Source organism: Triticum urartu, chromosome 4A (genome assembly GCF_056163025.1).
Source record: "Triticum urartu cultivar PI428250 chromosome 4A, HENAU_Tu73, whole genome shotgun sequence".
Classification (NCBI taxonomy): Eukaryota; Viridiplantae; Streptophyta; class Magnoliopsida; order Poales; family Poaceae; genus Triticum; species Triticum urartu.
In genome coordinates, this window is record NC_141876.1 from 126,391,386 (window position 1) to 126,418,161 (window position 26,776).

The 26,776-nt window shown below is 47.2% G+C and overlaps 2 protein-coding genes across 3 annotated transcripts; one reads left to right on the forward strand and one right to left on the reverse strand.

Annotated features, from left to right (window-relative positions):
- Positions 1–819: 819 nt before the first annotated feature.
- LOC125551098 (BTB/POZ and MATH domain-containing protein 2) lies at positions 820–2,345 on the forward strand. Of its 2 annotated transcripts, none has more exons than XM_048714255.2 (2): positions 820–918; positions 1,033–2,345. In XM_048714255.2, the coding sequence occupies exon 2, from the start codon at positions 1,038–1,040 to the stop codon at positions 2,094–2,096; it is 1,059 nt and encodes a 352-aa protein (XP_048570212.2). In that variant the 5' UTR covers positions 820–918; positions 1,033–1,037; the 3' UTR covers positions 2,097–2,345. The 2 variants fall into 2 exon arrangements, with proteins under 2 accessions (XP_048570212.2, XP_048570211.2); XM_048714254.2 differs by having other exon boundaries at positions 834–918; positions 1,019–2,345.
- A 2,965-nt stretch (positions 2,346–5,310) lies between these two features.
- Positions 5,311–7,718, reverse strand: RPT2 (Phototropic-responsive NPH3 family protein). Its single transcript, XM_087517976.1, has 3 exons — positions 7,441–7,718; positions 7,279–7,348; positions 5,311–7,160 (listed from the first exon to the last, which is right to left on the reverse strand). The coding sequence occupies exons 1-3, from the start codon at positions 7,653–7,655 to the stop codon at positions 5,544–5,546; spliced, it is 1,902 nt and encodes a 633-aa protein (XP_087374102.1). The 5' UTR covers positions 7,656–7,718; the 3' UTR covers positions 5,311–5,543.
- Positions 7,719–26,776: the final 19,058 nt, after the last annotated feature.

The window sequence follows — 26,776 nt, forward strand, 5'->3', positions numbered from 1 at the left end:
GGTGCAACTGCCTCCACCGACACCAACTGTATGAAAAAAAAGAGCGTGGAACAAGGTATTTCATTCTTCCTCCTTTGCCTTGAGCTCTTCGACGGGAGCATCAACAACTTTACCACGTGTTCCTGCAGGTGGTGGGGAGTTAGCGAAGTACCTCAACAGCGACAGAGTCAGTATCAATGAAGATGATGAGGACTTCAACATGAAACAATGGTGGCATGAACACAAGCTTACATATATGGTGCTTTCCATATTAGCACGAGATGTGTTATCAGTACCCATCTCATCGACATCGTTAGAGTCTGCTTTCAACATAGCTGGAAGAGTACTTGAGGAAAGAAGAATCAGTCTCACCCCGGATATGGTAAAAACACTAATGGCCGTGAAATATGAGGAACCAGCGAGAAGGAGAGCATAATACACCGCATACAACAAAGAACTGGAAGCCATATTCAAAGATCTTTCCATCAAAGAAGAGGAAGAATACTTGTAGTCATTATACTTTTTTCATTTTCTTTTGCAATTTCCTTTCCCTTTTGTATAATCTAGAGCATGGTTTTGTACTTTTTTTTTCTTTCTCAGGGATGGAAGGTTTAATGAGGCAACCACTAATAAAGCTCAAGATTTATCCCACATGACACTTTGCCTCATTTTTATTTTCCTGTATTTTTTTATTTTTCTTCTTCTGAATTTTACTTCATTTTTTGAGGTATTTAGTCAAAACGTTCCTTGGCGGGCGACGCAGGCCGAACGTGCCGTTGGGCTAGCACGGCACGGCCCTTGTAGCCCATCTGGCCAGATCCCGTTGCCTTCGCATCGGTTGCTCAGACCTCACCTCTCCCGTTTCCATCAGCTGCTCAGACCTCCCCTCCCCGTTTGGCCGCCGCCCCTCGCCTCCTCCTCCTCTGCCGACTTGCCAAGGTACTCCACTCGCCCTCTCGTTTCTTCCCCAACTCCTCTTGTCCTCGACAAAGCTGTGTACTTTCCTCTCGTATTCTCAGATCCGCATTACGGGCTCCAGGCTCTTGGTTGCAGGGCTGATGGCACTCGAATCCAAGTCCTCGTCGAGGTGTACCACGGAGACGGCGAAGGGAACGCACGTCTTGGAGATCGTCGGGTACAGCCTCGAGAAGGGCCTTGGAATCGGCAAGTTCGTCCAGTCGGCCATCTTCACCGTCGGCGGCTACGACTGGACCATCCGCTTCTACCCTGACGGAGCCAACATATCATACGCCGATTGCGTTTGCGTGTCGGTTTCGCGCGACCTCACGGGCAAGAGCAAGGGGGTGGCGCGGGCATCCTGTGATCTGCGACTGGTTAACAAGGATACTGGGTTGCCAAAGAGTATTTGGTATCCGTCTCAACCAACCCCGTCAGTGTTCGACTACAATAATCGTGTTTTCCCAGAATGTGGAGGGTCTATTGAAAGGAGTGAGCTGGAGCTGGAAGCATCAGAGTACATTAAGGATGATAGCTTGGCAATTGAATGTGTACTCACAGTCATCAAACAATCGCAGGTGACAAAAACAACCGGGAGCTCTGAAATCAAGGTGTCATCGTCGAACTTATCAGATCATTTCGGCAAGCTGTTGTTAGAGGGGAAGGGGTCCGACGTGACATTCAGTGTTGGCGGAGAGACTTTTGCCGCACACAAGATCATACTTGCGGCGCGATCACCTGTCTTTGAGGCGGAGATGTATGGAGGGATGAAGGAAGGAAAGGCAGAGTCCATTACAGTTGAAGACATGCAGCCTGCTGCTTTCAAGGCCTTACTGCATTTTGTATATACCGACTCATTGCCTGATGTGGGTGATTTTGGTGGTGATGATTACGTTGAGATGATCCGGCATTTACTTGTGGCTGCCGATAGATATGCCATGGATAGGCTGAAGTTGATATGTCAAAACATCCTCGGAAAAAACCTTGCCATGGAGACTCTGGCAACTACATTGGCTTTAGCTGATCACCATAACTGTGACAGGCTTAAGGATGAGATGGATGCTTTGATGGCAACACAAGGTTACAGTAATCTCAAAAGAACTTGCCCTTCCGTCTTAATAGACGTGTTCGAGAAGGCAAGTAGGTTGCGCAGAGCATAGGTGAGCAGCTCATTCTAAGCGGAGTCGATTGACAACATTATGTACTTCTTAAATCGTATGAAAAGCTAGCTAGTTAGTTTCCTAGAGCAGCTCGTGCTAACCTGAACCGGTGGGTGGTAAGTCTAGTTTATTACAATATGTGCACCTTTTGTCAAACTACTGGATTCCAGAATTGTTGAACGTCAGGGTGTTGAACTGTTCTGGCCTCATCTATGAATGAATATCAGATAACAGCATAAGTAGCTACTACTTTTCTGCTATTGTTGTGTTAATTATGTTAGCTTCAAAACTGAAAATTGAGGCAGCAGATGAGCAAATATCATCTGGCGCATAGTTACCGAGCGACATATGCATCGTCTGTTAAACTTTTACCCTTTCGGATTCCTATTTCAGAAAACTTATACAATCTCAAAGCTACAACAATTTGGTGAACGCATTTTTTGACGTATCATGCACTGAAGCCTGTAAGTAGTTGAAATATTTTAGGGATTCCTATTTGTTATGCCTAAAAAGTTCAAGGTTATTTATGTTATCTGCTCGATAAACAGCTTAATTTCAGTGATGTGTCATACTGAGATGAACTTCATGCACTAGTACCTAGGTTTTATATGTCGACATATTTTTCATGTTGCATATCTAATAGTGTACGTAATTAACGGGTTATAGATTGCTGCCTTATAATTACAGAGAGTAATTCAGAATAGCTCGCTTTTTTTGAGACAAAGAATAGCTCGCTTATAGCGAGCTGTAGGTCGCGATTGCCTGAAGCGACCTATAAGTGGGCCGGCCCAGTTATTTCTTTGTTGCATTCTTTCATTCACTACGATGATTTATTGTTTTTTTATTTTAATAACTTTTATTTATATTTTTGAAATTAAAAATAACATTGTTACTTAAAAAATCGAGCATTTGGAAAATGTTAACACAGTGTACTTTTTTGTTAGCATAACTTAAAAAAATATTGATAGCTTTCAAAAAACAATGTCTTGTGACATTTAAAAATTGTTTATACGTTTCAAAAATATCATTTTTTAAATGTTTACACAATGTAAAAGAATGTTCGTGTGATTCAAGAAAATCTTAAACATGCATATTTTTTTCCGGATATATAAGAAAAAGTGTACTATGCATACGAAAAACTAGACATCAAAACACATATTTGAAGAAAAAAATTAATCATGATATGGAAAATGCAAAACTTGTACAAAAATGTTTTAGATGTATACAAAAAGTGTACAATGCGTATGAAAACAATAGACATCAAAACATATATTGGAAAAAAATGTTAATACTATATTTCAAAACGTTAAACATGTGTAAAAATATTTCTGATGTATACAAAAAGGTATAATGTGTAGGAAAACAATAGACATCAAAACATATATTGGAAAAAAATGTTAATACTGTATTTCAAAATGTTAAACGTGTGTAAAATTGTTTCTGATGTATACAAAAGGTACAATGTGTAGGAAAACAATAGATATCAACATATTTATTTGAAAAAATGTTAACAATGTATCTGAAAATTGTTAAATGTGTGTAAAACATGTTTAAGATGTATACAAAAATATATAATGTATATGAAAACAATAGACATGAAAGCATATATTTCAACAAAACAATATATATTTGAAAGAAACAAATGTTAAACTTGTATTAAAAAATATTCTTGACTTACATGAAAATCTTACAATGTGTAAGAAAAAATACACATGTGTTGGAATAAAAAGGAAATGAGAAAAAAAAAAGCAAAAAATCCAAGAAGTGAAAACAGAAACTGAAGTATAATGAAGAAAAAAAAGAAAAACCGATGAAAACATATGGGAAAAACAAAGAAAACTAAAGTATAACAAAGTGAAAAAAACATAGAAAACTGATGAAAAAAACAAAGAAAAAACAAAAGAAACGAAAAGACAAACAAACACATCAGTATTCAATATGATGAACAAATGAATGCACAACCGAGAAAACCCGCTACTCGGCCGGCCGATCACCTAACCCACATATACATATACATATATGGAACACATTGTATATGATTATTCATATTACGTTATTCAGAATTAATTTCTACGCAATACAACATATACGCTTGTGTGTTGACCATCTAGTGTATAATTCTCGAGTTTCATGTTGATCAACATTTATCTTCACTTCGTACTCTCTCTCCGGTCCTTTTACTCCGCGTATAAAATTTGTGTCGAATCAAACTTTTCAAAGTTCGACCAAATTTATATTAAAAAAATATCAACATCTACAGTACCGAATATATAAAATATGAAACTGCATTCCATAATGAATCAAATGATGTTGATTTGGTTTTGTGAATCCCGATACTTCAAATATCAACATCTACAATACTAAATATACAAAATATGAAACTGCATTCCATAATAAATCAAATGGTGTTGATTTGGTATTTTGAACACCAATACTTCTTTTTACATGTCTGGTCAAAGTAGAGATACTTTGGCTTCAGACAAAACTTATATGCAGACTAAAAAAGACTAGTATCATATATTGGTCTCTTGAAATCACAACGAACTTTTCACTTCACTTTATTGGTTTAAGAGCATCTTCAGCCACGTATCTCTAATTTGATCCCTCAAACGCCTGCGGACGCGCCCGGTGAGTGACCGGGTGTGTCCTTTTTGAGCCCCTATTTGCCCATCCGTGCAGCAACGATTCTTATTTTCTTCCTCATAGGTCCGGTCATTTATGTTCGGTCACTTGCACGTGATTGATGAAGATGAAGAGAGAGAAATAAAAAAATGAATAAAGAAAGGGAAAAGATGGTCTGGGTGGGGTCGCGTCCTACATGGCAGAATGCCCCGACGCGTCCGCGAGCCCTCATATCCTCCCCATATTTTAGATGGATATGAGGGTTCGCGGACGCCCGAGCGTATAAAGATGATATGTGGGATCCGGTTGGGTCATGTTTATCCTTCTGTCTCATGTCCGGTCACGCATCTGCGGACGTACGAGGGATGGTTTGAGGTGTCCGGCTGTACACGCGAGCTGGTCACAAAGGACTCTTAGCTAGGGGGTGACGAAGCAGCTGTCATTCAAGCCCATCAGAAAATTTACCACGTACTACAACCGAACTGAATCATCCCTTTTCAGTTACAAGATCTGAACCATTTTACCCCTTTTGAAAGTTCATGTTAAATCCAGAGAGCTGGTCCCAAATTGCCAATCCACGGAGGAAGTATAGTTGAATTGAACACTTCTTCTTTCTACTAATATACAATGCCCAACATACATCATACAGTACATAGTAGATTAGTAGTACAATAGATGACACAAACTAGCTGAAAAAAAGGGAAGAATCATGAGAACTACGATCATGATCTTCCTCTACACGCACAGTACACACCAGTGATCATACGAATGAAATGAGACCGAATTACATGCACCTATCTCATCATGGATGATATATATTGAGTCTTAGCTTATGGAGGACCTCCTCCGCTTGGGCTTGACCACATTCATGGCGCCGCCCCTACTGTCACGGATGCTCGACGTGTCCTTGGACCACCCGCCGCCGGCCCTGAACGGGTTCAGCCGGCTCAGCGTGCGTGACATCGACCCGAAGAAGCTCGCTTTCTTCCCCGGCACTGTCGCCGTCGCCGCCGTCCTCGAGCCGCTCCCCTTGCTCTGCTGCACGCCGGACGACAAGTGCGCCCGCATCCGGGCCAGCTCCGACCGCAGTGCCTCGTTCTCCCGCGCCAGCGCCGCGTCCGCCTTGGCCTGCATGCGCGCCGACCCGGCCTCCGACCGCGCATCGCTATCCTCGTCGTCGTGGCCGACGCCGGCGCTGCGGAGCTTGAGCTGGTCGTAGTAGAGTGCGCTGAGCACGGCCTGGAGCGGCAGGCGCTTGTTCTGGGACGCGTGGATGCGCGCCGTGTAGGAGAGCTTGAGGGTGTCCATGACGCTGCACACCTTCTCCCGCTCGATCTCGTCCAGCTCCGGGTGCGCCTTGAGGTAGATGTCCACGGCGCGGTAGAGGCAGTCGTGGGTGGCGCGGGCGTCCTTGGGCACAGCGCCGGCGACGCCCACGAACTTGGAGATCGGCAGGGACTCGTCCGTCGCGATCTCCGCCGCCACCTCGTCCACCATCTTGGCCACCTTCTGCAGCGCCCCTGCGCCCAGCGCCGCCGCTCCGGACAGCGACGCCGCTCCGGACAGCGACGCCCTCCTGTTCCGTCCGGCACCGGACTCGCGCTCCACAAACGCGGCGACCACACGCCGGAGCGATTCGGTGTTAATGACGCGCTCACCAGCGCCATCGAGTGCCAAGGCGAGCAGGTCGCCCGCTGTGGCCTGGTCGAGCACGGCCGCGAGGCGGAGCTCCAGGTCGCGGCACGTCTTGGCGGAGGCCTCGGAGGTGACGGCGTCGTGCAGGAGGCGGCAGAGGAACGCTGCGGGAAGGGGCGCGTCGTCCGCTGAAGGGAGCACGGCGACAACAGACTCGAGGAGGGCGCGGTGGTCGGAAGCTTTGCCGTCGGCCAGCAGGAGCTCCGCGTAGGCGGTGGCCGCGGCGACGAGCACCTTAGGACCGGCGCGTCGGCAGCGCAGCGCCGCAAAGACCCTGTGGAACGACGCTGGCGAGAGAGCTGCGAGCTCCGACGCCCACCACTCCGGCGGCGACCGCGTCGGGAAAAGCACCTCGTTGCAGATCCGCAGGGCCACGGCGTCGGCCGCGCGCCGGGCGACGCCGAGCTCCTCGGCGGCCACGAGGAGCGGGCCCTCACAGGACCGCAGCACGGCGATCGCGTTGGGCAGCGTCCGGAGACCCGCCTGCGCGAGGAACTCCTCAACGCGGCGCGCGAGGCCGCCGTCGGCCGGCTGCATGTCGAGGAACGCGGCGGCGCAGAGGAGGGGGGCGGCGTTGCGAGCGGATATCTCGAAGTTGGCGCCGTAGCAGTAGCGCGCGGCCTTCTCGAAGGCGTCGGCGCCGCCCGGCAGGCCGTGGAGCTCGATCTCGACGGTCGCCGCGTGGTCGGGGCGCGTGGCCATGGCGACGGCCTTGCGGATGTAGCCACACTTGGGCACCATCACCGCCTGCACGGGAAGCATTTAGTTGTGCCCACGTCAGACCATGATCACCGGCGACACTTTTTTCTTGTACACACGTGAGGAGGAGTTGGAGAGATCGACCGGGAGGTGGAAGACGACTAACCTTATGTAGAGGGAAGGCGGCGCCGGCGACCCGGACGATGAGGTCCGTTGGCACGTCCTGCGACGACACCCTGCTCGAACCAATTCAAAGAAACGAGACATGAGCGTACGAGTGACATGGACGAGCAAGCAATTCGCACTGTGCAAAGACATGGTCACGTACCACTGGCTGGTCCTCTCCATGGAGCTGGATCTGGAAGAAGCTTGCATGGACAGCAAGGCACCGGAGAGCCGTACGTGTCTAGAGCTAGACGAAGGCGTGCGTTCGTGCAATCGAGCTCTGCCCCGGGAGGCAGCATCCAGAACACCACGGGATATATAGAGATTCCACATAAATTCTCCGTCCAAGTATTTTCTTGTGATGGCGGAGGGCTCCATTTTTGCATGGCTGGTGTTAGGTCAGCGTGTCCATGACAGGTACGTGCATGTGTTTGGGGTTCGGGAATTTGATTGGATTGGATGGCGTCTTGGTTCTCGGCATCGGCATGCATGCGAGTATGCATGCGACTTGTGGCCAGTGTTCGCTGTGGCTCTGTTCCCTGGAAGGAGCGGCCCGGAGACAATCCGGACAAGTTGCTGCCCTCCGTCATGTTTGATGGCAACCTATGCATGTTCCGTAGTACTTTACACTGGTTATTTGATCAACACATTTGTGGGTGTAATCTACATCACGTGGTTAAATACTGGCTTTACATTTACAATCACACAATAGTTATTTGTAAAAGCGTGTTCTGAAGTCCTCCAAGCTTCCCAAACTTCACAGATTCAGCTTCTCAATGTTGCTTCTAGAATCTAGCTTCACGAGTATCGGGCCTTCGGGGTGGCTTCTCACGAGAAGTTTTGGGAGTTGAGAGCTGGGGCATTGCCGAACAGGCCCTAAGTCGCCTACATTTGGAATTTGGGCCATTCGATTTTTTATTGAGCGAAGAAACTGTCGGGGGGGGGGGGGGGGGGGGGGGAGGAAGAAGCTTGCCAGAGAAGCTCCCCCACCATCTATCTTAGGGGTGTTAGGGCGGTGCAGGTTTGCCGGAGAAAATGTTTCATGGCCGGGGTTAGAGGGATGGCTGGTGGGGGGCGGCAGCACGGTGGTGGGGGAAGGGTGGGGTGGCGAGGCTGGCTCAGGAGCATCGCCGACTGAGGGATGGTGGCGGCTCGATGGTTTGAAGAAAGAAGACGATGGCTTGAGGTCGAAGACATTCATCTATACGTCTGTTTTCCATCGGATGGCTGAAACTAGTCAGCTGACCCAAATCACATTTTCAGTCGACTGGTTTCTAACTAGTCCCTTACAATCACATTGTTAATAATGTTATGATATATATTTTTCATTTAAGTGAGCTACAAAAAGTGAACCCGGTGCGACAGGATGCACTCGGTCCACATAAACAAAAGCGTATCAAAGGAATACTATTTCTTAACATAGTACAGGTGTAAACACTCATATATGCGCACATACACTCATTTTTATGAATGGATGCGCACACTCTACTCTTGAGACCGAGTCAACACGTTATCTTGAGATTGATGAAGTCATTACAGACGGCTCGTAGTCGATGGATTTTTTTTCTCCCATTGAATGAACATCGCCGAGAAACTTGCAATAAATTCAAGAAAAATGCGAGCACCGATGATCTATAATTTGCACTCTAATGGGCTGGTTCCACCACAGAAAATATAACCATCCGAGAGACAATCGGTTCGCAGCCAAAAAATAGTTAGAAAGGAAAGAACGGCCAAAGACGATGAAGAGCTCATCCGAAGGCCAAAATGCAGATTTTGGTAAGTGGATAAGACGAGAGCCAACTCAGCGAACCAGCTAAAACAGCCGTCGTGATCAGCTTCACCCTCCTCGCCATGGACTGCCCTTTTCATCCCTCAATTGTTGTCGCAGCATTCCAAGAATGCACATACGAACAGAACAAGTCACTGCCGAAGACGTTTCCTTCGCCTACCCAGACCCAGCAGTCCTTCGATACAAGCAACAGCTCGCCGTCGGCGTCCCTCCTCCAGTAGCGGCGCTATGACGCTGGCCGAGACACCGACGGACGCCCCCGTACAAGCGGCGCTGCTTCTCCCGGCTGCGGAAGCCGTGGCCCGGGGATGGCCACGTCGGAGGATAGCGTTGGGGGGCCCGTGGAGATCCGGGGCGCCGTACGCTAGACCAGTGCGAGGCGGCCGCGTCAGGGAGAAGGTTCAGTGGTGGGGCCGGCGTATCCGGAGATCCCACGGGATAAGGCGCGAAAGTGGAAAGGGTTGGATTCAGCTGGAGCTTTCTCACCTCGCTGGTTTTCCTTTCAAGCTTCCTTTCTCTCGATTGTTTTTTCGAGAAACACCCCATATATAGTATTAATCAATTTAAAAAGTGTTTTCCCTAAAAACACTTAAAAATGCTTACAATCGTTCATTACAGTATACGTCGCGCAGGGCGGAATACTATAAATAATAAAGGGTCTGTCTAGGACACATTTATGTTACATCTAATCTCATGTACACTCTGTTCGTGATCTATTTTTTTTGTCTTAGTTTTTTTATTTCTTGTTATTGCATTATATATTTGTGAGAACTTAGATGTGACATCCTTAAAAAACATCTAAATGTGAATTAGTCAAACTGAATAATAAAACCGCCAGACCTATTATCATAACCAAACTTAGCAATCTTATGAGCCGTCGTGTTTGACTGGCTATTGATCTTGAAGATCTTGAAATTATTTGCATGATGCTAAGCGCTTCCCTCTTAAAATCAATAAAAGAGGACCTGTTAAGAATATCATTTGCAAGATAGGAAACCACAAAGAAGCTATTAGATTCTACAATTATAGGTTTATTGAGACTGATACCGATATAGAGACCGGCAAAGCATACACAAAACTCCGCTTCATCAACACACATGCCTAGCCTAATAAAATCTTTAAAAGAAATGATGACTTAGCCGTATGATCTCTGGCAGTAACCCTCACGCTGGTAGCACTCATGCTCTCCACAAAGCAGGCATCAACATTGATCTTAATGACCTCAGACGAAAGAGGTTGTCAAGTCCCTAAATTCCTCGTTGAAATATCAACAGCCTCCTGGACATTCCTTCTACCTTTCTTGATCATATCCAATTGTTTACTGGAATAGCAGTCTGTGTATGAGTATGATATTCGTGCATGTATATTGTCTTTTGTATATTAAGCCCACCTCTCTAGTTTGTTGTATAGATTGAGGTAGAGACCCTATCTTGTATTTATATATACCGTATACATTGCACCAAGTTAATACATCGTGCAATTCATACATCCAATATGATATCAACTTTTTAGGTTTTCCTCTCGCTTCCGCCGCCGCCACGCGACCTCTCCGCGCTGCCGCGGCCACCACTACCCAGCTGCCTCGCTCCGCTGCTTTTCCTCTACGCTGCCGCAACGTCGCTAGCTAGCCAGCGTCCCGCTGACTTTTCTCCACGCCCGCGCTGTGTCGCTAGCTAGCTGGGAATCGATCCCGCTCGCACCGCGCCCAGCACCGCCAATCGCCCGCGTCGCTCCACCCATTCCCAACCCGCCGCCCGCTAACCCGCGCACCCGGCACCCAACCCCGCCGCCCGCTAACCCCGCTCGCCAGCTCACGATCGTCCAGCCACCCGCTCGCCAGCTCGCGCGATCGCCCAGACACGCAACTCGTCTGCCCGTGCGATCGTCCCCGCCAGCCCGCGCCGAGTCACCTCGCTTCGTCAGCCTCCGCTGCACTGCATCTGTGTCATCTAAAGCCGCCGCTGCCGCCGCGCCATGTCGTCAATTACCTCCTTTGCGTCCACCAACTCCAACCCGTTCGCCGACGCCAACCCTCCCGACGTCAACGACATCCGCAAGCTCAACATCTTCGAGCGGGTGCCGGTTCGTCTCTTTCAGGCGGACTCCTCCTACCACACATGAAAGACGTACTTCTCCCTCGTGCTCCGGGAGTACCATCTCATGGACCACGTGGACGGCACCGTCGACTCCAGCCTCATCCCCGAGTTTCACGACTGGTCCACCATCGACACCACGATCATCCGCTGGTTTTTCCTCACCATCATGCCCGACCTCTTCCAGACGGTCCTGATGGACGGTGATGATGCCTGCACCGTGTGGACCAAGATGAACGGGCTCTTCACCGACAACAAGCTCCAGCGTCGCGTTTTTCTGCAGCAAGAGTTCTTTGGGTGTCATCAGGACAACACCTCCATCGACGACTATTGTCGCCGCCTTAAGACTCTCGCTGACGAGCTTCGTGATATCGGCGCCAAGGTCGATGATGACCTCCTCCTCAGCACGCTCACTGTCGGGCTTAACGAGGACTTCGGTAACGCCGCGGGGAACCTCAGCCTCATCCCCAACTCGTCTTTCGCCAAGTTCGTTGCGTACCTCCGCTTGTAGGAGCGGCGGATGAAGCAGGTGAAGACGCGCGCCATCCACACCGCCCTCACCGCCGGTACCACCCGCGGCGGGCCTCCGACGCCTCCCGCTGCCCCGGCATCCCAACAGCATCATCAGGCACCCTTCCCGGTGCCCCAGCAGCCGGGGCTCCTGCCACTGCCGTACGGCCTGCCTGCGCCCCCCGCTCCTCCCGCTGAAAAGCGCCGCGGGGGCTGGCGCAGTGGCCGCCGCGGCGGACAGCAGCAGCACCAGCAGCCGCAGCAAGCTGGCCAGCAGCAGCAGCAGTTTTCGGCGCCGCAACCGCTCTAGGTGCCGCCCCCATGGGCCTCCGGCTGCAACCTGTGGACTGGTGTCGTCCATGCGTACACCATGCCAGTTCCATGGGCTCCTGCACCGACGCTTCCCGTGCCGCGCCCACCGGCGCACCAGGCGTACTACGCGGCTCCACAGCTGTACGGAGGATACCCACCGTCACAGATGAGCGGCGCCTACGGTCTCCCTGCGGCCCTGCCGCCGCCCTCGCCGGCCCTATCGCCGGCACCTTGGGATCCGGCGCTCCTCGCTGCGCTGCACGCTGCACCTAAGCCGAACAACTACACTGGAGGCGGTGATTGGTACATGGACATCGGGGCTACGGCTCACATGTTTGCTCATCCTGGTAATCTTGCCTCCTTCACTCCTGTCACCACCGACCGCCGCATCATTGTCGGTGACGGTTCCTCACTACCTATCACACATGTCGGGCACACTTCTTTTCCTTCTACTTCTATTCCTATTACTTTGTCTAACATTCTTGTGTCACCTCATCTTATTAAGAATCTTGTTTCCGTTCATTGTTTAACTCGTGAAAATCCTGTTACTGTTGAATTTGATGAGCTTGGCTTTTATGTCAAGGACGCTCGAACCAGGATGGTACTTCGCCGATGTGACAGCCTCGATGAGCTCTATCTGGTGCATCCGCCGTCCACCTCCACCACCGCACTGGTCGCTCTCTCCGCCGGCGTCGATCTCTATCACGCTCGTTTGGTTCATCCCAACCCCGTCACACTTTGTCATATTCTTAGGAGTTTCAGTTTCAGTTGTAATAAGATATAGGATCACACCTGTCATGCATGTTGTGTCGGCAAACATGTCCGCCTTCCGTTTAATAACTCCACCACCATAGCTTCTTCTCCTTTTCAGTTGATTCATAGCGATGTGTGGACCTCTCCGGTTCCTAGTAATTCGGGCTATTTATATTATCTGGTTATTCTTGATGACTATTCTCACTATGTGTGGACATTTCCTTTACGACGAAAGTCGGATGCACTCTCACTTTGTCGGCTTTTTACTCCTATGTTAGCACACAGTTTGGGCGTCCCATTCTTGCTCTTCAGACTGACAATGGAAAAGAGTTCGACAATCTTGCTTTCCGCACTTTTCTGTCGAACCACGACACCGTTTTTTGTCTCACATGCCCGTACACTTCACAGCAGAATGGTCGAGCCGAACGCGTCCTTCACACTCTGAACGACTGCGTTCGGAAGCTCCTGTTCCACGCTAATGTGCCGCCTCATTTTTGGCCGGATGCACTCACTACTGCTTCACTTCTCCTCAACCTAGGTTAATTGTTTTTTCGAGAAACACCCCCATATATAGTATTAATCAATTTAAAAAGTGTTTTCCCTAAAAAAACACTTAAAAGTGCTTACAATTGTTCATTACAACATACGCCACGCAGGGTGAAATACTATAATAAATAAAACCGTCGGACCTATTATCATAACTAAACTTAGCAATCTTATGAGCCGTCGTGTTTGACTGGCTATTGATCTTGAAGATCTCGAAATTATTTGCATAATGCTAAGCGCTTCCCTCTTAATATCAACAAAAGGGGACCTGTTAAGAATATCATTTGCAAGATAGGAAACCACGAAGGAGCTATTAGATTCTACAATTACGGGTTTATTGAGACTGATACCGATATAGAGACTGGCAAGGCACACACAAAACTCCGCTTCATCAACACACGTGCTGTTGGGGAACGTTGCAGAAAACAAAAATTTTCCTACGGTTTCACCAAGATCCATCTATGAGTTCATCTAGCAACGAGTGATCGGATTGCATCTACATACCTTTGTAGATCACGCGCGGAAGCGTTCAAAGAACGGGGATGAGGAAGTCGTACTCGACGTGATCCAAATCACCGGAGATCCTAGCACCGAACGGACGGCACCTCCGCGTTCAACACACGTACGGTCAGTGTGACGTCTCCTCCTTCTTGATCCAGCAAGGGGGAGGAGAGGTTGATGAAGATCCAGCAGCACGACGGCGTGGTGGTGGATGCAGGGGTCACCGCAGCAGGGCTTCGCCGTTCTACTGCGAGAGGGAGAGGTGTAGCAGGGGAGAGGGAGGCGCCAAGACTCAAGGGTGTGGCTGCCCCTCCCTCCCCCCTTTATATAGGCTTCCCTAGGGGGGGCGCCAGCCCTAGGAGATGGGATCTCCTAGGGGGGGGGCGGCCAAGGGTGGAGTAGCCCCCAAGGCAAGTGGGGCGCCCCCACCCTAGGGTTTCCAACCCTAGGCGTAGGGGGTGGGCCAAGGGGGCGCACCAGCCCACTATGGGCTGGTTCCCCTCCCCACTTCAGCCCATGGGGCCCTCCGAGATGGGTGGCCCCACCCGGTGGACCCCCGGGACCCTTCCGGTGGTCCCGGTACAATACCGGTGACCCCCGAAACTCTCCCGATGGCCGAAACTGCACTTCCTATATATAATTCTTCACCTCCGGACCATTCCGGAACTCATCGTGACGTCCGGGATCTCATCCGGGACTCCGAACAACTTTCGGGTTACTGCATATTCATATCTCTACAACCCTAGCGTCACCGAACCGTAAGTGTGTAGACCCTATGGGTTCGGGAGACATGTAGACATGACCGAGATGGCTCTCCGGTCAATAACCAACAACGGGATCTGGATACCCATGTTGGCTCCCACATGCTCCTCGATGATCTCATCGGATGAACCACGATGTCGAGGATTCAAGCAACCCCGTATACAATTCCCTTTGTCAATCGGTATGTTACTTGCCCGAGATTCGATCGTCGGTATCCCAATACCTCGTTCAATCTCATTACCGGCAAGTCACTTTACTCGTACCGTAATGCATGATCCCGTGACAAGACACTTGGTCACTTTGAGCTCATTATGATGATGCATTACCAAGTGGGCCCAGAGATACCTCTCCATTATACGGAGTTACAAATCCCAGTCTTGATCCGTGTCAACCCAACAGACACTTTCGGAGATACCCGTAGTATACCTTTATAGTCACCCAGTTACGTTGTGACGTTTAGTACACCCAAAGCACTCCTACGGTATCCGGGAGTTACACGATCTCATGGTCTAAGGAAAAGATACTTGACATTGGAAAAACTCTAGCAAACGAACTATAGGATCTTGTGCTATGTTTAGGATCGGGTCTTGTCCATCACATCATTCTCCTAATGATGTGATCTCGTTATCAATGACATCCAATGTCCATAGTCAGGAAACCATGACTATCTATTGATCAACGAGCTAGTCAACTAGAGGCTTACTAGGGACATGTTGGTGTCTATGTATTCACACATGTATTACGATTTCCGGATAACACAATTATAGCATGAATAAAAGACAATTATCATGAACAAGGAAATATAATAATAATCCTTTTATTATTGCCTCTAGGGCATATTTCCAACAGTCTCCCACTTGCACTAGAGTCAATAATCTAGTTACATTGTGATGAATCGAACACCCATGGAATTCTGGTGTTGATCATGTTTTGCTCTAGGGAGAGGTTTAGTCAACGGATCTGCTACATTCAGGTCCATATATACTTTACAAATATCTATGTCTCCATCTTGAACATTTTCACAAATGGAGTTGAAGCGACGCTTGATGTGCCTGGTCTTCTTGTGAAACCTGGGCTCCTTGGCAAGTGCAATAGCTCCAGTGTTGTCACAGAAGAGTTTGATCGGCCCCGACGCATTGGGTATGACTCCTAGGTCGGTGATGAACTCCTTCACCCAAATTGCTTCATGCGCTGCCTCCGAGGCTGCCATGTACTCCGCTTCACATGTAGATCCCGCCACGACGCTCTGCTTGCAACTGCACCAGCTTACTGCCCCACCATTCAAAATATACATGTATCCGGTTTGTGACTTAGAGTCATCCAGATCTGTGTCGAAGCTAGCGTCGACGTAACCATTTACGACGAGCTCTTCATCACCTCCATAAACGAGAAACATTTCCTTAGTCCTTTTCAGGTACTTCAGGATATTCTTGACCGCTGTCCAGTGTTCCTTGCCGGGATTACTTTGGTACCTACCTACCAAACTTACGGCAAGGTTTACATCAGGTCTGGTACACAGCATGGCATACATAATAGAACCTATGGCTGAGGCATAGGGGATGACACTCATCTCTTCTATATCTTCTGCCGTGGTCGGACATTGAGCTGAGCTCAATTTCACACCTCGCAACACAGGCAAGAACCCCTTCTTAGACTGATCCATATTGAACTTCTTCAATATCTTATCAAGGTATGTGCTTTGTGAAAGACCTACGAGGCGTCTTGATCTGTCTCTATAGATCTTGATGCCTAATATATAAGCAGCTTCTCCAAGGTCCTTCATTGAAAAACTCTTATTCAAGTAGGCCTTAATGCTGTCCAAAAGCTCTATATCATTTCCCATCAAAAGTATGTCATCCACATATAATATGAGAAATGCTACAGAGCTCCCACTCACTTTCTTGTAAACGCAGGCTTCTCCATAAGTCTGCATAAACCCAAACACTTTGATCATCTCATCAAAGCAAATATTCCAACTCCGAGATGCTTGCACCAGCCCATAAATGGATCGCTGGAGCTTGCATACCTTGTCAGCATTCTTAGGATCGACAAAACCTTCCGACTGCATCATATACAATTCTTCCTTAAGGAAACCATTAAGGAATGCCGTTTTGACGTCCATTTGCCATATCTCATAATCATAGAATGCGGCAATTGCTAACATGATTCGGACGGACTTCAGCTTCGCTACCGGTGAGAAAGTCTCATCGTAGTCAACCCCTTGAACTTGTCGATAACCCTTAGCGACAAGCCGAGCTTTATAGATGGTAACATTACCATCCGCGTCTGTCTTCTTTTTAAAGATCCATTTATTTTCTATGGCTCGCCGCTCAACGGGCAAGTCAGTCAAAGTCCATACTTCGTTTTCATACATGGATCCTATCTCGGATTTCATGGCTTCCAGCCATTTGTCGGAATCCGGGCCCGCCATCGCTTCTTCATAGTTCGAAGGTTCACCGTTGTCTAACAACATGATTTCCAAGACAGGGTTGCCGTACCACTCTGGTGCGGAACGTGTCCTTGTGGACCTACGAAGTTCAGTAGCAACTTGATCTGAAGTTTCATGATCATCATTAACTTCCTCTCTAGTCGGTGCAGGCACCTCAGGAACATTTTCTTGAGTTGCGCCATTTTCCGGTTCAAGAGGTAATACTTCATCAAGTTCTACTTTCCTCCCACTTACTTCTTTCGAGAGAAACTCCTTCTCTAGAAAGGATCCATTCTTGGCAACAAAGATCTTGCCTTCGGATCTGAGGTAGAAGGTATACCCAATAGTTTCTTTAGGGTATCCTATGAAGACGCATTTTTCCGACTTGGGTTCGAGCTTTTCAGGTTGAAGTTTCTTGACATAAGCATCGCATCCCCAAACTTTTAGAAAAGACAGCTTAGGTTTCTTCCCAAACCATAATTCATACGGTGTCGTCTCAACGGATTTCGACGGAGCCCTATTTAAAGTGAATGCGGCAGTCTCTAAAGCATAGCCCCAAAATGATAGCGGTAAATCGGTAAGAGACATCATAGATCGCACCATATCTAATAGAGTGCGATTACGATGTTCGGACACACCATTACGCTGAGGTGTTCCAGGCGGCGTCAGTTGTGAAACTATTCCACATTTTCTTAAGTGTGCCAAACTCGTGAATCAAGTATTCTCCTCCACGATCTGATCGCAAGAACTTGATTTTCCTGTCACATTGATTCTCAACCTCACTCTGAAATTCCTTGAACTTTTCAAAGGTCTCAGACTTGTGTTTCATTAAATAGACATACCCATATCTACTCAAGTCATCAGTGAGGGTGAGAACATAACGATAGCCACCGCGAGCCTCAACACTCATTGGACCGCACACATCAGTATGTATGATTTCCAATAAGTTGATTGCTCGCTCCATTGTTCCTGAGAACGGAGTCTTGGTCATTTTACCCATGAGGCATGGTTCGCACGTGTCAAATGATTCGTAATCAAGAGACTCTAAAAGTCCATCTGCATGGAGCTTCTTCATGCGTTTGACACCTATGTGACCAAGGCGGCAGTGCCACAAGTATGTGGGACTATCATTATCAACCTTACATCTTTTGGTACTCACACTATGAATATGTGTAGCATTACGCTCGAGATTCATTAAGAATAAACCATTCACCATCGGAGCATGACCATAAAACATATCTCTCATATAAATAGAACAACCATTATTCTCGGATTTAAATGAGTAGCCATCTCGTATTAAACGAGATCCTGATACAATGTTCATGCTCAAACTTGGCACTAAATAACAATTATTGAGGTTCAAAACTAATCCCGTAGGTAAATGTAGAGGTAGCGTGCCGACGACGATCACATCGACCTTGGAACCATTCCCGACGCGCATCGTCACCTCGTCCTTCGCCAGTCTCCGCTTATTCCGCAGCTCCTGCTTTGAGTTACAAATGTGAGCAACCGCACCGGTATCAAATACCCAGGAGCTACTACGAGTACTAGTAAGGTACACATCAATTACATGTATATCACATATACCTTTCATGATGCCGACCTTCTTGTCCGCTAAGTATTTGGGGCAGTTCCGCTTCCAGTGACCACTTCCCTTGCAATAAAAGCACTCGGTCTCGGGCTTGGGTCCATTCTTTGGCTTCTTACCGGCAGCTTGCTTACCGGGCGCGGCAACTCCCTTGCCGTCCTTCTTGAAGTTCTTCTTACCCTTGCCCTTTTTGAACTTAGTGGTTTTATTCACCATCAACACTTGATGTTCCTTTTTGACTTCTACCTCTACTGATTTCAGCATTGCAAATACTTCAGGAATGGTCTTTTCCATCCCCTGCATATTGAAGTTCATCACAAAGCTCTTGTAGCTCGGTGGAAGCGACTGAAGGATTCTGTCAATGACCGCGTCATCCGGGAGATTAACTCCCAGCTGAGTCAAGCGGTTATGTAACCCTGACATAGTGAGTATGTGCTCACTGACAGAACTATGTTCCTCCATCTTACAGCTGAAGAACTTGTCGGAGACTTCATATCTCTCGACCCGGGCATGAGCTTGAAAAACCATTTTCAGCTCTTCAAACATCTCATATGCTCCGTGTCTCTCAAAACATTTTTGGAGCCCTGGTTCTAAGCTGTAAAGCATGCCGCACTGAACGAGGGAGTAATCATCGGTACGTGTCTGCCAAGCGTTCATAACGTCTTGTTCTGCAGGAAGAACAGGTGCTTCACCTAGCGGTGTTTGTAGGACATAATCTTTCTTGGCAGCTATGAGGATGATCCTCAGGTTCCGGACCCAGTCCATATAGTTGCTGCCATCGTCTTTCAGCTTGGTTTTCTCTAGGAACGCGTTGAAGTTGAGGACAACGTTGGCCATTTGATCTACAATACATGTTGTAAAGATTTTAGACTAAGTTCATGATAATTAAGTTCATCTAAATCAAATTATTCAATGAACTCCCACTCAGATAGACATCCCTCCAGTCATCTAAGTATAACATGATCCGAGTTAACTAGGCCGTGTCCGATCATCACGTGAGACGGACTAGCCAACATCGGCGAACATCTTCATGTTGATCGTATCTTCTATATGACTCATGCTCGACCTTTCGGTCTTCTGTGTTCCGAGGCCATGTCTGTACATGCTAGGCTCGTCAAGTCAACCTAAGTGTTTGCATGTGTAAATCTGTCTTACACCCGTTGTATGTGAACGTTGGAATCTATCACACCCGATCATAACATGGTGCTTCGAAACAACGAACTGTCGCAACGGTGCACAGTTAGGGGGAACACTTTCTTGAAATTATTATGAGGGATCATCTTATTTACTACCGTCGTTCTAAGTAAACAAGATGCAAAAACATGATAAACATCACATGCAATCAAATAATAATAGTGACATGATATGGCCAATATCACATAGCTCCTTTGATCTCCATCTTGGGGCTCCATGATCATCTTGTCACCGGCATGACACCATGATCTCCATCATCGTGTCTCCATGAAGTTGCTCGCCAACTATTACTTCTACTACTATGGCTAACACGTTTAGCAATAAAGTAAAGTAATTTACATGGCGTTTCTCAATGACACGCAGGTCATACAAAAAATAAAGACAACTCCTATGGCTCCTGCCGGTTGTCATACTCATCGACATGCAAGTCGTGATTCCTATTACAATAGCATGAACATCTCATACATCACATATATATCATTCATCATTCATCACAACTTTGGCCATATCACATCACAAAACACTTGCTGCAAAAACAAGTTAGACGTCCTCTAATTGTTGTTGCAAGTTTTATGTGGCTGCAATAGGGTTCTAGCAAGAACGTTTTCTTACCTACGTGAAAGCCACAACGTGATTTGTCAACTTCTATTTACCCTTCATAAGGACCCTTTTCATCGAATCAGCTCCAACTAAAGTGGGAGAGACAGACACCCGCCAGCCACCTTATGCAACTAGTGCATGTCAGTCGGTGGAACCGGTCTCACGTAAGCGTACGTGTAAGGTTGGTCCGGGCCGCTTCATCCCACAATACTGCTGAAGCAAAATAAGACTAGTAGCAGCAAGAAAGTTGACAACATCTATGCCCACAACAAATTGTGTTCTACTCGTGCAAAGAGAACTACGCATAGACCTAGCTCATGATGCCACTGTTGGGGAACGTTGCAGAAAACAAAAATTTTCCTACGGTTTCACCAAGATCCATCTATGAGTTCATCTAGCAACGAGTGATCGGATTGCATCTACATACCTTTGTAGATCACGCGCGGAAGCGTTCAAAGAACGGGGATGAGGAAGTCGTACTCGACGTGATCCAAATCACCAGAGATCCTAGCGCCGAACGGACGGCACCTCCGCGTTCAACACACGTACGGTCAGCGTGACGTCTCCTCCTTCTTGATCCAGAAAGGGGGGGAGGAGAGGTTGATGAAGATCGAGCAGCACGACGGCGTGGTGGTGGATGCAAGGGTCACCGCAGCAGGGCTTCGCCGTTCTACTGCGAGAGGGAGAGGTGTAGCAGGGGAGAGGGAGGCGCCAAGACTCAAGGGTGTGGCTGCCCCTCCCTCCCCCCTTTATATAGGCTCCCCTAGGGGGGCGCCGGCCCTAGGAGATGGGATCTCCTAGAGGGGCGGCGGCCAAGGGTGGAGTAGCCCCCAAGGCAAGTGGGGCGCCCCCCCACCCTAGGGTTTCCAACCCTAGGCGCAGGGGGTGGGCCAAGGGGGCGCATCAGCCCACTATGGGCTGGTTCCCCTCCCCACTTCAGCCCATGGGGCCCTCCGGGATGGGTGGCCCCACCCGGTGGACCCCCGGGACCCTTCCGGTGGTCCCGGTACAATACCGGTGACCCCCGAAACTCTCCCGATGGCCGAAACTGCACTTCCTATATATAATTCTTCACCTCCGGACCATTCCGGAACTCATCGTGACGTCCGGGATCTCATCTGGGACTCCGAACAACTTTTGGGTTACTGCATATTCATATCTCTACAACCCTAGCGTCACTGAACCTTAAGTGTGTAGACCCTATGGGTTCGGGAGACATGTAGACATGACCGAGATGGCTCTCCGGTCAATAACCAACAACGGGATCTGGATACCCATGTTGGCTCCCACATGCTCCTCGATGATCTCATCGGATGAACCACGATGTCGAGGATTCAAGCAACCCCGTATACAATTCCCTTTGTCAATCGGTATGTTACTTGCCCGAGATTCGATCGTCGGTATCCCAATACCTCGTTCAATCTCGTTACCGGCAAGTCACTTTACTCGTACCGTAATGCATGATCCCGTGACCAGACACTTGGTCACTTTGAGCTCATTATGATGATGCATTACCGAGTGGGCCCAGAGATACCTCTCCGTTATACGGAGTGACAAATCCCAGTCTTGATCCGTGTCAACCCAACAGACACTTTCGGAGATACCCGTAGTATACCTTTATAGTCACCCAGTTACGTTGTGACGTTTAGTACACCCAAAGCACTCCTACGGTATCCGGGAGTTACACGATCTCATGGTCTAAGGAAAAGATACTTGACATTGGAAAAACTCTAGCAAACGAACTATACGATCTTGTGCTATGTTTAGGACCGGGTCTTGTCCATCACATCATTCTCCTAATGATGTGATCTCGTTATCAATGACATCCAATGTCCATAGTCAGGAAACCATGACTATCTATTGATCAACGAGCTAGTCAACTAGAGGCTTACTAGGGACATGTTGGTGTCTATGTATTCACACATGTATTACGATTTCCGGATAACACAATTATAGCATGAATAAAAGACAATTATCATGAACAAGGAAATATAATAATAATCCTTTTATTATTGCCTCTAGGGCATATTTCCAACACGTGCATGGTCCAATAAAATCCCAAGAAGAAATGATAACTTGGCAGTACGATCTCTGGCAGTAACTCCCACATTGGCAGCACTCATGCTCTCCACAAAGTAGGCGTCAACGTTAATCTTAATGACCTCAGATGAAGGAGGTTGCCAAGTCCCTAAATTCCTCGCTGAAATATCAGCGGCCTCCTGGACATCCACCACCCCCTTACCATTCTTACTCATATCCAATTGTTTACTGAAATGATAGGATGTGTAAGATGCCCAATAGCTTTCCAGAAAAAGAGCACGGAAGAGAAAGATTCCTTCCCTTTATCAAAAAATAGATAATTCCTTAAATGGCAAGCTCTCTAAAAATGAATAATTCAACTGATCCAAAGAACAAGGAGACTGTCTGGACCTGAGAAATTAAAGATATTTTCTTTCGGAATATTCCACACATCCCTCATAGACAAACGACGAGCACGAGCCTTCAGACACATCACTAGTGCATGCTAAATATTTTCTTATTTAATGCCACAAATAGAGCAAATAGCACGGTCGGTTTGGTGGTTAGAATCTCTATTAATGTGAACCGCCAAACTATTTAAAGCCGCTCGCCAGGCAAAAATCCTGATATTTTGTGGGGCATTCGCCTTCCAAATAATAACCCAAAGCCTTCTCTCCCCATTCACAACACCATTGGTTTGCCTAAGATCTTTCTTGCAATCCTTGAGATTCAACGTCAATTTATACGCACTCCTAATAGAAAACAACCCATTCTTTTCAAAGTGCCATGTAAGAAAATCACCATCCCTCGAGGATTGAATATGTATCTTTAAGATCTCCTCGGTGTCGTGTGGATAGAACAACTGTTTTATCAGACTCACATCCCATCTTCTCGAACCGCTCATGAATCAGTCAAACACCCATTCCTTTCTAAACTTTTAAGGCCAAAATTCCTGGGCATCCAGTTATCTCTCCAAATATCAATATTAGCTCCATCAACCACTCTCCAGATGACACCTTGTTTAAGCAGATCCAACCAATGCAGAATACCTTGCCATGTAACTAAAGTCGACTGCGGAAACACGGTGTCTAGAAGATGTCCATGGGGTAATACTTGGCCTTCACCACCTTTGCAAGACTCCGGGAACACCAACAACCACCATGAATGCAGCCTGCTTAGCAAGGAGAACTTGATTAAATAGTCTAAAATCGCGAAAACCCATACGATCCTCGCCTTCTGGTCTTGTCTTTTTATCCCAAGCAAGCCAGTGTGTTTTCCTCCTATTTTCTTCATCGCCCAGCCAGAAATTCCTAATAAGTTATGCTAGCTATTCACAAATAGATGCTGGAAATTTAAGAATACCCAAGGCATACACCGAAAGATCCTGGACTGCTGATTTAATCTGAATTTCCTTTTCCCCACTCAACGCATATTTTTCAATCAAGTCTGAGAGTCTTTTTAGTGCTTTATCTTTGGTATACTGGAATTTGCCATCCTTCAGTGTTCCTTCATGCACTGATAGTCCAAGATATTTATCCTTGAAACCATCTGCAGCAATCTGAAGGACTACCATGATTGACACTTGATCTTCTAACGTGTAATTCTTTCGAAACAGAAATGAACACTTATCTAAACTCAATAACTACCTAGTCCCCTCCTCATGGATCGTAAAAATATTTTTAATGGTCAACGCTTGATTCAAAGATCCCTTAAAAAATAGAAGGCTATCATCAACAAACAGCAAATGAGATATACCTAGGCCGCTTTCGCTTAAACGAAATTTTGTAGAGCACCTCTTTCACATGCGTCTTGGAGTGACGATGAGAGAGCCTCCGCCACGAATAGGAACAAGTACAGTGATAATGGATCCCCCTGCCCGAGACCTCGAGATGAAACAAAGGAATCTAGAAGTTTTCCATTAAAACGCCTCGAGAAGGTGATATAGCTTATAAGAGCAACTCTAGTAGATTCCGCAAAAACTGTATATGGTTCCCCCTAAAACGGATATGCCGTAATGCGCGACATCGGGCAAAATAGACCCCCTAGCGATTGTTAACATTTACCAACCTCCCCTGCTAGGGGCATGTGAGTTGTGCTTTATTCGAGGGCTACTAGAATTTTGTAATACATATTTGAGTTCTTTATGACTAATGTGAGTATTTTGGTCTACATGCACTTCCATCATTCATATTTTGCTAGCCTCTTTGGTGTCGTGCATTACCCACTGTCACATTCAGACATGGTGCATACTTGCCAGTGATCCCTGTGAGATGATATGCTCTCTCACACATAAATCTCATTATATATTTTCAAAACAACCACCATACCTACCTATTATAGCATTTCCATAGCCATTCCGAGATATATTGCCATGCAACTTCGATTGTTACTATCATTACTTGACTTCAACATTCATTGTCATTTTGCTTTGCATGATCATAGAGCTAACATGATATTTGTGGCAGTGCAACCATTTATCATTGATACATGTTACGCTAGATCATTGCACATCTTTGTACACCGCCAGAGGCATTCATATATAGTCATCATATCGTTTCATATTATGAGTTGTAAGCAAAATAAAAGTGTGATGCATTTCCAGAGTGTGCCCTACTAGTGAGGAAAAAGTAGGAGGCCCATGATTCCTAGAAAAAGAGGGGATGGGGACAATGAGCTCAAGAAAATAGGCCCAAAAAGAGCCCAAAAAATAAGAGAAAAAGAGAGAGGGGGTGCACTACTATCCTTTACCACACTTGTGCTTCAAAGTAGCACCATGTTTACCGTATAGAGAGTTCTCATATTATTCTTTTCATATGCTAGTGGGATTTTTAAATTAGAGAACTTGGCTTGTATATTCTGATGGCGAGCTTCCTCAAAAAGCTCAAGGTCTTCATGAGCAAGCAAGTTGGATGCACACCCACTTAGATTCATTAGGAGAGCTTTCATACACTTATAGCTCTAGTGCATCCATCGTATGGTAATCCCTACTCTTTGCATTAACATCGATCTTAAGGTCTCTCCCTTGCCTAATGATCAAGATGCATTGATGTGAGACTTTCTTATATTTTTGTCCTCTCAATTGAAACCCCATCATCATTCTATTCGCCATCCAAAGTGCTAAGACCATGGCTCACGCTCAATTATTACGTGCAAGTTGAAAGATGAACCGAGAAAAGTATTATTTAATTGCTTGGTTTGGCGTCGGGCACTACAAGGATTCAGGTCTGTTGCAACAAAATCGTTCATCGCAATACATGCCGATTTGTGGCGATAAATACCTATTGCCACGAAACAACATTCGTTGACAGCCGTTGCGACTATATACATGGTAATAGGTTATTGCCACAAAATAGCAATTGTGGCAATAAAGTGTGCAATTGCAACAGCCATGTGGGAAGTTGCCACATGTTTTCTCGTGGCAACACTCACCTGATGCCACAATTTGCTTTGTGGAGATAGCTTTAATGCAACATGTAACGAATCATGGCGACTGTAGCTTGTGGCGATAGACATTTGTGGCAACAACCTATGCCAACGATGTTCGTTTCGTGGCGCATACTCTTCCATGGCAATAGTCAATTGTGGCAAGAAATTATGGCAAAAATCTTTGTTTTCGTGGCATTAGGCATTTTGCTACGAACCGCTACACTTGTGGCATTAACTGTTGGGGAACGCAGTAATTTCAAAAAAAAAATCTACGCATACGCAAGAACATGGTGATGCATAGCAACGAGAGGGGAGAGTATCGTCTATGTACCCTCGTAGACTGTAAGCAGAAGCGTTATGACAACGCGGTTGATGTAGTCGTACGTCTTCACGATCGACCGATCTAGTACCGAAGATACGACACCTCCGCGATCTGCACACGTTCGGCTCGGTGACGTCCCACGAACTCACGATCCAGTAGAGCTTCGAGGGAGAGCTTTGTCAGCACGACGACGTGATGACGGTGATGATGTTGCTACCGGAACAGGGCTTCGCCTAAGGACCGCTATGATATTACCGAGGTGGATTATGGTGGAGGGGGGCACCGCACATGGCTAAAGATCAATGATCAACTTGTGTGTCTATGGGGTGCCTCACTCCCCCATATATAAAGGAGTGGAGGAGGGGAGGGGCTGGCCCTCTCTATGGCGCGCCCTAGGGGAGTCCTACTCCCACCGGGAGTAGGATTCCCCCTTGCATGTAGTAGGAGTAGGAAAGAAGGAAGGGGAGTAGAGGAGAAAGGAAAGGGGGGCCCTCCCAATTCGGATTGGGCTAGGGGGGCATGCCTCCCACCTTTTTCCTCCCTCTCCTCTTTTCCACTAAGGCCCAATAAGGCCCATATACTCCCCGGGGGGTTCCGGTAACCTCCCGGTACTCTGGAAAATGCCCGAACTCATCCGGAACCATTCCGCTGTC

What these genes read in the sequence shown, in the direction of transcription:
- RPT2 (XM_087517976.1), bottom strand. Translation starts at nt 7,655, where the DNA reads ATGGAGCCCTCCGCCATCACAAGAAAATACTTGGACGGAGAATTTATG. An exon ending in ATGGAGAGGACCAGCCAGTG is followed by an intron (nt 7,349 to 7,440) that starts GTACGTGACCAT and finishes TGGTTCGAGCAG; the next exon opens with GGTGTCGTCGCAGGACGTGC. An exon ending in CCGCCTTCCCTCTACATAAG is followed by an intron (nt 7,161 to 7,278) that starts GTTAGTCGTCTT and finishes CTTCCCGTGCAG; the next exon opens with GCGGTGATGGTGCCCAAGTG.
- LOC125551098 (XM_048714255.2), top strand. Translation starts at nt 1,038, where the DNA reads ATGGCACTCGAATCCAAGTCCTCGTCGAGGTGTACCACGGAGACGGCG.